The 12,278-nt window shown below is 37.9% G+C and overlaps 1 protein-coding gene across 1 annotated transcript in view; it reads left to right on the top strand.

The window, feature by feature from the left end:
- Nucleotides 1–3,952: 3,952 nt before the first annotated feature.
- Nucleotides 3,953–12,278, top strand: part of PITPNC1 (phosphatidylinositol transfer protein cytoplasmic 1) — a 361,819-nt gene continuing 353,493 nt past the window's right edge. Inside the window, exon 1 of the mRNA XM_051995262.1 lies at nucleotides 3,953–5,092. Within this exon, the coding sequence (XP_051851222.1) occupies nucleotides 5,045–5,092 (48 nt within the window). The 5' untranslated portion in view covers nucleotides 3,953–5,044. The remainder of the gene's footprint in view (nucleotides 5,093–12,278) is intronic.

Here is a 12,278-nt window from a genome sequence, read left to right on the forward strand (position 1 = left end):
ATCCTGCAATAATTTTGATAATGGTATATTCATGCCTTTTGAATACTTATGTACTGGGGAATGGCTCAGTTTTATCTATTTGGATTAATTCTCTATATATCTTAAATATCAGACCCTTGCCAGAGATAGTTGATGAAAAAAAATTCCCTCAATTGATGATTTAATTTTTTCTTATTTTAATAGCATTGATTTTGTTTGTGCAACAATTTTTTAAAATTTCAGGTAACTGAAAGGATCTATTTTATCTCCCTTCCAGCAATAGTTGTGAATATTATTCTTATTAGGCTTCTGAGCTAAAGAGCAAAGTAATCTTATAATCCTTTTGACATGTGGGAAAATTGATGCAGACAGTGAGGTTATCAGATCTGGCTATGGTTATAGACATATTAAGACAGGAATAGACACCACGGAGTTTTTATCTAGTCTTTTGGTGCTCAGCAACATATTTCAATGATGCCTCTAGAGAGAAAACTAGTTGCCAGAAGTGAGGACATTAGATTCATTTTCAAGAGGAATAATGGAAGGGAGGGAGAGAGAAATTGGAGGAAGGAATGAAGCAAGCAAACAAGCAAGGAAGGAAGAAAAAGAAAGAAAACACCTTAGATTCTTTCCATATCACAAACTTTTGGTTATTTTTCAGCGCTGCAGTGTCAAATTTAGATTTTCTACTTTGAGCAATTTGACTTAGCTTTAGTTGAGTTGATGAGAATATTTATCTAAATTTAGGGGATATTTATTTAAAAAAATAATGTTTTCACTAAAATGAAAGATATAAAGAACTATAGAAATTTTGCTGGATAAGAGGTACTCTAACAGATTCTTCTAACAAGCTCTTTACCACATAAACATAACAATAAATTATTAAAAAAAAATTTTTTTTGGTGAGGCAGAGTCCCATAGCTAGCAATGTTAAGTATCTGAGAATGAATTTGAACTGAAGTTCTCCTAAGTTTAGAGCTGGTATTCTACCTATTGCCCTATTTAACTGCCCCTAACAATAAATTCTTGATAATCATATGTAAAATCTATATCATAAGCCCGCTATTATCACACAGGAGAATTACTAAGCCAATATTCCAAAGACTCTGCAGTCTTATTGATTTGAATATGCGTACCAATGAGACCAATGAGATAAAACCACCCATGCCTGAAAATCCTTGGGACTCTTGTCCATTTCATCCCATATGTTTGACATGTGGGTAGTAGTGGTAGTGATGAAGTTAGTCACCACAACTTGCTTTGGGGTGGGAGGGGGGGACTTCTTTGCTTTCTCCTGATACTCTGAGGAAATCAGTGGAAAATTTCATCAGTTCTCAAAACATGACCAGCAAACCTTTTCCCAGCAGGTCTAAAGTATATTCAAAGTTTTAAAAAATGTAAGCTCTAGCATAGCAAAAAAAAAAAAAAAAAAAAAAAAAGCTGCAATTAAATTAATTAATAATTGCTATACTAAGTAAGAAGTTAAAAGAATCAATCAGAAAGAATATTAGGTTAAAACAACCCTCAGATCTTCTTGCAGGATATCAGCATAGCAAAGAATTTCCTTGAGAGAAGCAAACAGCAAGGTGAAGTTTTTGGACTAATTTCTCCCATGCTGCCTTTTTTATACCTCAGGAAGCAAAGAAAAAAGTAGCCTCTTTGCCCTCTTAAAAGATTAATCCAGGTTATATATATATAAGTGTTCCCTCTATCACATCCTTTACTCCAATTCTTTCAAGTTTCTAATTTATAAATATATTACACCCATCAGGTGTTTCTCTACTTTCTTCTATGTGATACATATCTGTTCCAATGACCTGGGGACTGTGATTTCCATGACTTGCATCACCAATAGAACATTAGGATTAAACAATGGACCTTTCCTTCTGGAAGAAATTTGGGGCCTCCTTTGGAGAACCAAACTAGCTCAGGAGGAAGAAGCTTCAAGAACAGAATGGCTTCTTGTGATGAAATCTCTGGCCATGGGAACCCATAAAACAAACAAACAAACAAACAAACAAAAAAATATATATAATGATCCTCATTCTGTGGTGCAGTCTTCCTTTATTTTTGAATCAATCATGACAGTGACATAAAAAGGGACAAAAAGATGCTAAGAAATACCCTATTGCTAATTATTATAGTTAATAATTGGTTAATTATGATTAAATATACCATATAGAAGCCATCTATCCTATAGTATAAAGTTGTGATATTTACAATATTTTTAGTGACTTAAAATCTTTCTAATTAAAATTCATAATTAGTATTTCATTTTATGCAGGGGATGTCAGTGGAAAACTCAGTCAGTCCATCCAGTAACTTTTCATAAAAAACAAGCTTTCAAATACCAGACAAATGAAAAACAGATTTCAGCAGCTACATGCTGCTTCCTGAGTAACTGAAGAATGTGCCTCTTGTGGTTAAAATAAGGGATCTATTTAATATGGATGAAATACCAACACTCCAGGCATTTTCATTGACATTTCACTGTGACTTTTTGAACTTAGAATGCTGACATGAAAACGTATTTTGGTTGTTCTGCAAAAGCTATAGTCTGATTGCCAAAATGTGGAAGAATAGGTATGAGTCCCTCCCTCCCTCCTAGCAAATTTCAATTTATCCTTTCAAAATTTTATTCATATATCATTTTATTTCCCAATATTTCTATCCTTCTCTTCACCTGGAGAACCATCCCTTCCTGAAAGTTAACCAAAGAATCAATCAAATCTAGCAGGTATATGTACTGTTCCACATTCATAATTCACCCTCTTCTGCAAAAAAAAAAAAAAAAAAAAAAAAAGCTACATCCTCGTATTTCTTCTTTGGGGCCAAATGCAGTGTTACAATGACAGTTTTGATTTTTGTTGTTCTTTCCGTTTACATAATTGTAATCATTATATATATATATATTTTCTGGTTCTCTTTGCTTCACTTTACATCAGTTTATATCTTCTCGGCCTTCTCATTATCCATCGTTCTTCCGTGCGCATAAAATTCTTTTTCATTCAGGTATCACAATCTAGACTTCTTTTCCAATCAATGAACTTTTACTTTATTTCCAGTTCTTTGTTACTAGAAAGAGGCAGCTAGGTGGCGTAGCAGAGCTAAGAGTAAGGAAGGCATCCATTCAAATCCTGCCTCTAGCCAATAATAGTTTTGTGACTGTAGTCAAGTCATTTAATCTTTTAACCTTAGTTTCCTTATATGTAATTGGATTCAATGACCCCTTCCTTCCAATTCTAAATCTATGATGAATGAAAAAATGCTTGCAACACAATTTAATTCAGGCTCATTTTCTTAGTTACCTATTCCATTTTTTTCTCCTTTCAAATAATTTTCCTTACTATGGCAAAAATCACTTTGTTAAAACAGGGCTCAAATCATACCATTTTCAATTCAGTAATCTCTTCAGTTGTCTCAAAGGAGATAAGATAAGTAAAGTATTTTTTCAAACTTTAAAGTGTTCCAAGAATGCCAAAACAGCCTGACATTCAAAGCCCTCCATTAATTTGGACCCAATTTACATATTTACCTTCTTTCTCCAGGATTTACTCTATGCTAGCCTCTTTTTTTTTTGCCTTAATTTGTCACCACTCCATAGAAAGAATTACTTTTGCAAACCATATTTCTGGTTGGAGCAGTGAAAATGTTAGTTCTGGGAATTGGGAAGAGATGAAAATTCTATCTAAGAATATTATGTCTTCCAGAAGCTTTCCCAAAGTAGATCTACAAAAAACAAACTGCCAAACCCCCAAAATCAGAGTTTTCGTTAACATTCACCTTGGATCCAGCAATGTGATCGGAGGGGAGAGGAGAAGGGAAAGAAAGAACCAGAGAAGAGTAATGTCGTCCACCCTCCAACCCCACTTCTCAGCGGAGCTCTTCAGCTCCGGGGCAACTCTGTTTCAGGTCGCTGGCACTAATCTCCGAGTGACAAACTGTTTGGTTTTAATCCTCCACATTCTTTGCTGTACCGTAACCCCTTTGGCCGGATGGGGCTATCCTCCCCGCTGCTGCTGATGTCAGACACGCTCGCTCTCCCACTTAGCTCGGGCAGGAGCTTACTGCAGGCTGCAGAGGGGACTCTCCAACCCAAGTCCAGGTGGATACAAACTCCCAGGAACGCACCGAGCCCCGGAAAGAGAGAAGGGGGGAGGGGGAGGCGTGGAAAAAAAAGGCAGTTCCTTCCCGCCCTCCCCTTCTCCAGAAACAGAGGTTGGGGGAACCTAGAAGCAAAGCAATGCTGAGCGAGGATTGTTCCTTCTTTCTACCCCAGCTTTAGCTAAACCGGGAGTTGCCTGGGGCGGGGAGGGGAAGGGGGGAGGACGGGACTGAATATCTTGTTTACCGCCCGAAGAGGAAAATATATCGCGCCTTTGTCTGGTGAAGTCAGCATCTCTCTTCTCTCTTCAGCTGCAATGGGCTCCTGGTGACATTAACATTTGGGAAGACTGGAAAAAGGGTGGGGGGCGGGAGGCGGTGGATTGGTGGATTTCGTTTTTGGAGGGGAAGGGGGGGAGCTTTGTGCATTAATTTAAATTCGAAAATTTTGTATTTCCTTCCCCCTCCTTCCCCGGTGTTTGGCAGGTCTCGATCTCAATCACCCCCTTTTACAGCCCGGGCAGCTAATCCTGTGCTATTTCGAGCGGGTCTCCCTCCCTTTGTGATTTTGGCCACATCGCGGTGTGAGGAGGGTGAGGGGGAGAATCTCTTAGAGGGGGAAAAAGGGAGGGGGAAACCCACGAACCCAAACCTTGACTTGCTCTCAGCGTGAGGAGGAAGGAAGCAGAAGCAGCAGCAATAGCGGCAAGCAGCAGTAGCAGCTCCGAACGGTCTGGAGGTGTTGTTTTCGGCTCTGGGCAGCGCTTGGGTGTCTTATGCTGGCACTCGGTCTCGCCCGTGTTTAAGAAAGCTGGTTTTGCCTGGGGGGCTGCCCCCCCCAGTGCCCACTTCGGGGGGCCTGCCTAGCCTAGGAGAGGGTGCAGATAGAACTCGAACTCGCTCGCCCGGCCGTCCCTTCTGAGGCTCGCTGCTCTGCACCAACCCCCGGGACAGCAGGAATATGCTCTTGAAGGAGTACCGGATATGCATGCCTCTGACCGTGGACGAGGTAAGTGCAGCTGCTTGGGGAGAAGGGGGGTGGGGGTACGCCAGGGTCCCGATTTCATCTACACACACCCCTTTTTCCTCCTGTCCTAAAACCCTGCAGTTCCCTCAATCTTTCATATATAGTGTTATTCCACATTGTCCTCCGTGATCGCTCTGGGGAAGGCCGTGACCATTGCAAAAAATGAAAGATAGAAAGAGAAAATAAGAGCCATTAAGGAAATCCTATTTAAATAGCACCCCAGAAAAAGGGGGGCAAGTTTGGAGTGGAAGAGAAAGGAATTCTGCTGTTTTCACTTGTCAACGTAAGGGTGTGTCGGGAGGGAAGGTCTGAGGCGCTTCCTTGCTCAAAAAAGGTCTTACGTAGGTGATGACTTGGGTGGAGGGGAAGGGGGGCTGGAATATACTCGGACTTAATAGTGAATTGAAAAGGCTTCTTACACCCTGGGGCTCCGGAATGTAAATGATCACCTCCTTGATCTTTAAAAACCAAAATCGAAAATGAAAAACACGCTCTCCTCCGCCCCTTCCAAATCCATCCCAAAACAAAAACAAGATACTACCACTACTCAAGTTCACAGCTCCAAGCTCCTAGAAATCTGAACTCTAAGGGCGCAGAAGACAGCCTGCTGTCTTCATTCCCTCTTTAAAATGTGAGCAGTCTCACACCCTCCAGGTGCTCCCGGACGTGCCCCAGTGGGGGAGCCCTCTCTCTTCTCTCTCTCCGTGCCCGGTGCATTCCTTACACTCATTCAGCAAAGAAGCAGGAAAACCTTTGGAAGAAGATTTCTTACCTTCACTCTCCCACCCCCTTCTACACACATCCTATTTGCTTCACCTTCCTTTCCAAAAAGCCTTGGAAAAATTGGGAAATACAGACTCCCGAGTATAGCCTCCAGTCTCTAAGCCTGGGAATAGTATGCAAGGGAAACTTTCCTTCCCTTATTGCTTCTGACTTAGGGATTTTGATTCTGTAGGAATTCCAGGTAGTTTAGGGGGTCCTGCTGGGCCACAGGATGGCGCCCCCAGTACACAGCTTTTCTTCCCGGCTGCAGTATCTTTTTGCACCTTCCCCTCCTAGGTCCTGCTGCAGTCTTGTGGTAGTAGAGGTGCTGGCTGACATTGTTCTTCCAAGTTCTTTCAACTCCTCCTACAAAAAACAATCAAAAAACAACCAAGCCTCTCAATTCAGAAAATGCTGGGCGGGTGCACTGAGCTTCTGGATCATACATAAAGACCCGTGTCTGTCTTTCTTTCCTTAAGATGTTGGCTGGCGTCTGGGGACAGGAATCTCAGTCTTGCTTGAACAAGACTACTTTTACAAGTTGTTAAGAGCTTTAGAGCTTTAGAAAGTTTGGGAGAAGAGTAAGTTTAAATTAGCGATCTGAATGGATTGTCTAATGTGAATGAATTTCCATGCATTCATTCATTCGATTCAACAAATATCGATTGTGTATCCACTAGTACAAATCACCTTGTAGGACCCTGGATGAGAAAGAGAGGCTGGTGTGATTACCACTAAAGAATCTAGGCTCTCTGTCTCAGTCACAATCAGTCATGTCACTTCACTAGTCCCTATAATCTTTCTGGGCCTCAGTTTCCTCACATAGAGGAAGTGGAATTTAGGATAATGTCCAAGGTATCTTTCAGGTCTGATATTTCTTATCTAGATGTCCACAAATAACTACAGTATATATCATCATGCTATAGTTATACTCAGAGAGTGGGTTGATTTTGACTGGGGTCCTCAAGGAAGTTTTATGGTAAGAGGTCATTTCAAAAATAGCTGAGGATTTTGATGGGCAGAGAGGGAAGTTCAGAGAAAGGTAATTCATAAGAAAAGCCTTGAAAGCTGGAAGGTACAAAGCTTATTTAAGGAATAGTGAGTAGGTCATTGATTAGTAAATCGCTTGTTTAAATTAGTGAATGGAGCCTGGAGTTTGGATAAGGGAAAAAAGGATGGATTTTTTTTTTCCTTCTCTCTACTATCCCACTATGACAAATTGAGTTGATTGAAATTATATCATTTATGGAAAGCTAGTTAATTATCTGATTTGTGGTGAACCTGTGTAATCAAGGGAAAGAGTCTGATATCTTTAATACTGTAAGGAATAATATGAAGAGTGCAGAAAATTACTATAATTATATGTGTCAACCAAAAAACAATTATATATGACCTGGACAGGGTTAAAAATTTTTTTTAGATGATAACTTGGCATGTTCAAAGATGACTCTTGAGTGCTTAGTAAAATTTCTTATGCCTTTTGCTATCCTGAAGTAAATGCCCAGGGCTGTTTTGGAAATTTAAGCAGTTATTTTGTATAGGTGGAGGCCTTTTATATACTCATTAGGTAGCTGAAAGGAACCCCTCCTTTAATGATGTATAATTAATTTGGTCTAAATAAAATATGATTCATTATTTGTAAGAGGTCAGATTTTAAAGTAGCTTTCTTCTTTATCTTTCAAAGTTTTATGGTAATTTAAAATTCCAGATGTTCCAAGCTGCAAGGGGCTCTTTCATTTTACTTAGGAGATGGGGTACTTAGAGAAGAATGAAACTTATGGAAGGTCAAGTGACTACTCTGTTTTAGAAGGTAGATTAGAACTAGTCCAGCTGATTTTTGACAATTAGTGCCAGTTATTTGTCCATTCTCTCCCTAATATAGAGATAGTAATTAGGTAGGTACCTTACTGGTATCAAGAAGACTTGAGTTCAGATCCACCCTCAGATATTGAACTAGCTTAATGATTCTGGGCAAGTCATTTAATCTACCTGCCTCACTTACGTCATTTATAAAATGGGGATAATAATAGCACTTATCCCTTAGGTTTGTTTTTAAGATTAGATATTAAATTGTAAAGTTCTTTTCAAATCTTAAAGTGCTATATAAATGCTAGCTATATTTAGAAACCTGGTATGTGCTTTCCTAAAAGAAGGATATTTACACAGGTGTGTTGTTGACCCCTTTTGGAATGCAAACTGATTTCTATTTCAGTTCTTGATTTAACTTGTTCTAAATGTATTTGCCCTAAAATGTGATGTTGAAATTAAAACTCCTATTTAACCAACAGTTAGGAATGATGCCCATATTTTCAGAACCAAACTTTTTTTTCTTTTTTCTTTTTCTTTTTCTTTCTTTTTTTTTTTTTTTTGTGAACTATTGGTATTGAATGTAATAGAAAAAAGATGCTGTTTTGTAAATTTCAGAGGTCCTAACCTCTGCCAGATCAGTGAACCTTTGGATTATTAACAGAATTAATTTTGATGCTTACTTTTTCTACAGGTTTTTTTTTCCACAGTAAGTGCTTGAAGTTTCCAGGAAAGAAGCCTAGATAGCTAGAGAAAAAAAAGCAGAGGGAATTCAGATTGTATTTTTATTTCTATTTTTTTTAATATAAAGAGAACGTAAGGAAATGTTGATAAATTATAAGAGATCATATCCTAATTAATTAATTTGAATTAGAAGCCACCTTAATGAAATTCTTTCCTACTTATTAAATCATATTTGCATCTTCACCTCTGAAATAAGAATGTAGATACTTATGCTCTTTGCATTGGATTGTCTTAAGTGAGCTGGTTCTTATGAGAAAGGGAGAATTCTCAATGACTTGATTTAATGATTGAGATTATAACATTTTAGAGGTAAGAGAGACTTTGGAAATCATCTAGATTTAATTTCTAGATGAGAAAATTGAGCCAAAGAATATGTGACTTTCTCAAAATCATTCAGTTAATTAGGGAGAATGGTTAATGGAATCCAAGTCTTGTTGCTCAGTTTTTATTTGATATCTGATTGGTGACATCTACCTTCCTGAAAGAATGATTTTTTAATACTCCCAGATAAACAAATCATTTTTCCTTTTTTCCCTCTTTTAAAATTTTGGTAAATTTTAATTTCTGTACTCAAAAGTTTTTAAAGAAATGATGCACTAATAGAAAAGATGGATGCCTCAATTTACATAGGCTATCTTGGGCCTTTAGAGGGACTTGGCTTGCTGACAGTTATGACAACAGATTTGAAATCAGGGGTGGTACTATTATTTATATGGGGTCAGATCACTCAAATGTCATAATATAATAATATATTTACATAATGCTTTCAGGTTTGCAAAGCACATTATAAATATTGCCTCATCTGATCTTCCTAACAGTCCTGGAAAGGAGGTGCTATTATCCCCATTTTACAGATATGGAAACTGTCAAGTGACATGCCCAGGATCAAACAGCTATTTAAGTCTTTGAGGTCAAATTTGAACTTAGTTTTCTTTATTGCAGCTTCACTTCTTGATCTCCTTGGGCCACCTAACTGAAGAAAACAAGTGTTAATGCAATGCTCTCTAGCTATTAACTTTCCAAGCTTCAATTTTCTCACTCATAGGTTGGGTGAATAGTATAGTGAATTTGCTATCTCAGGTTCTTATGGTAACCCTGTGGGTCTACAGTTCTAAAACTGAGAGTTTTAAAGTATAGTTCATGAGTCTCCACTGGCATGTTTCTAGTAGACACAATTAGCTCTTAGCAAAGGCGTTTACTGAAAAAAACATAGTAAATAACAGTAGCTACAAAACATTCTGCCCCAGGAAGCATTAAATCTATGCTTTAATAAAATTTGAGCTTAAGTTGGTAAATGAAGAAAAGAGTTTAATTTAGTGTTGGTATTACATACCTCAGTTTTACTTGTAAATTGTAATACCATTGAATATAAAGATTGTTATTGTTTAGTCATGACCCCATTTGGAGTTTTCTTGGCAGAGATAATGGAGTGGTTTCCCATTTCCTTCTCCAGCTCATTGTACAAATCAGGAAATTGCGCCAAACAGGGTTAAGTGATTTGCCTAGGGTCACACAGCTCACTCAGTATATGAGGCTAGATTTAAACCCAGGAAGATGAGTGCTCAATTCACTGTGCTATCTAGCTACCTAAAGGATAGAAGCTTAATTTAATTTGACAAACATTTGCTAAACATCTACTATTTGCTAGGAAAATATTTTATTGGACAGTTCCTGCCTTTGGAAAGCTTACATTTTAATTAAGGGCTCATAACCTCTAAAATAACAATATCTATAGGAATTCTTTCTTGATCCCCTTTAATTCTAATGCTTTTCTTCTATTATTTCCAATTTTTCCCTTACATAGCTTTTCTATATGTAGTTGTTTGCATGCCATTTGTCCCATTAGATTGTAAGTACCTTGTGAACAGGATCGGTCTTTTTATCTTTCTTTGTATCCTCCGGGCTTATCCTGGTGTTTGTCCTTCACTTTGGAAGAGGACCATGAGATCAGTGAGGTGATGTTGTGACATGCAGATGAATTGGATTTAAGTGGGGGAGGACTGTGCAAAAACACAGCCTCAATTTCTCCAGTCATTGGCAAGACATAGGTTAGGACAACTGGAGAGGGCCCTAAATGCAGTGGGATACCGTGGTCTTTTTGACCAAATGTTGTCTTTTCCAGGTCTGTTTGACTGGGGCAATCACAGGGCCAGGAGAAGTAAGAGGAAAGATGTGACAACTGGGAATTGTGACTGGGTCTTTAATACTGGCAAAATGCTCCTTTTCCTCAGAATTCTTTTTTTTTTTTTATTTTAACGACAGTCAGGGTTAAGTAACATGTCCAGGGTTACATAATTAGTTAAATGTGAAGTGTTCATTGCATCCTAGTCTTTAAGTCTTTCACAGCTGTCCTATTTTTCAGTGTGGTAGTCATATAAGTTCTGCTCACTTCACTTTTCATCATTACATACAAATCTTCCCAGGATTATTTGAGTCAATCTTTTTTTATGTCAATAATATTCCATTGTATTCGTATTCCTCAATTGATATGCACTTTCTTAATTTTCAGTAATTTTTTACAACAGAAAAGACTTCTATAAATATATTTGTTCACAAGGCCCTATTAAGACTGTCTTTGACTTCTTTGAAGAACCTACCACTAATGGTCTTTTGGTACTACTTTTAGATAAGGTTCTAAATTACTTTCCAGAACTATTGTACCAAATCATGAGTCAACCAACAGTACATTATTGTACTTGTTTTCTCAGCCTCTCAAATAATTATCATTTTTCTTTTTTGTCATCTTTGGCAATTTGATGGGTATGAAATGGTTAGCACCCTCAGAGGTATTTTAATTTGCAGTTTTCTTCTTATTACTTACTTGGAATTTTTAAATATTCTAGCTAGTTGATTTTTCTTCTTCTGAGTATTTCCCAATCATAACCTTTGACAATTTGTCTGATAGGCAATGGCTGTAGAGCTTATTTGTATCAGTGCCCTATATCAGTCAGTCAATCAATTTAATTGATAAATATTTATTAAGCATCTGCTATGTGTCAGGCATTATACTAAGTGCTGGAAATACAAAAAGAGGCAAAAGATATTCCTTGCCCTTAAGGAAGTATATGTCTTGCATATCAGAGTTTTATTAGGGAAATTTGCTGTAAAGATTTTTCATTCCCATTGTAATTCCCACCTCAGATTATTATAATCATAGAATGTCCAGAATGTGATCACAAGATATAAAGTAAGTATTAAGGAATTTTCTTATAATTACACAACAAGATCGTAATTAACTAGAGAGTTTTTTAGGGTCTTGGCCATTGGATGAAGAAAAGTGATACCACACAGGAAACATCATGTAATTGATTGAAACAACTAATCATATCCCTGGGGTCTTTTAAAATTCTGCCCTTTAAAGCCAAAGTGAAAGAAGCAATTTGTTCAGAGGAAGAGTTTTACTTTGGAAGTTGGAGATATTTTTGAGAGACCCAGGCACCTGATCCAGGGATGGGAAAAGAGGATTTCCTTTCCTTCCTTCTTCTTCCTCCCTCCTCCCCACCTCCTTTGGCTGTGTCAGCAGAACTACTGCATTAGTAGGAGATAGGACATCCAGAAAAGAAAAGAGACTATGTAGCTGAGGACAGAAAGGATATAGAGAGACAGTTACTTAAGGGTGGACAAAGTTTCAGGCAGCATTATCTATCATAGTAGAGAGCTTGGGAAGAACTCTACCAAGAGCGAATGGGCTACCAAAACCTGATTTTGTGAGTTTACCCTCACCACATGTGTAGTCCGATTATTCAGTAGCTTTGAGCCCCATACTAGAGCTTGGACCTGCTCTTTTTTTTTTTTTTTTAAATAGCTTTTTATTGACAAAACATATGCATGGGTAATTTTTCATCACTGACCCTCG

Source organism: Antechinus flavipes, chromosome 4 (genome assembly GCF_016432865.1).
Source record: "Antechinus flavipes isolate AdamAnt ecotype Samford, QLD, Australia chromosome 4, AdamAnt_v2, whole genome shotgun sequence".
In the NCBI taxonomy this organism is placed as follows: Eukaryota; Metazoa; Chordata; class Mammalia; order Dasyuromorphia; family Dasyuridae; genus Antechinus; species Antechinus flavipes.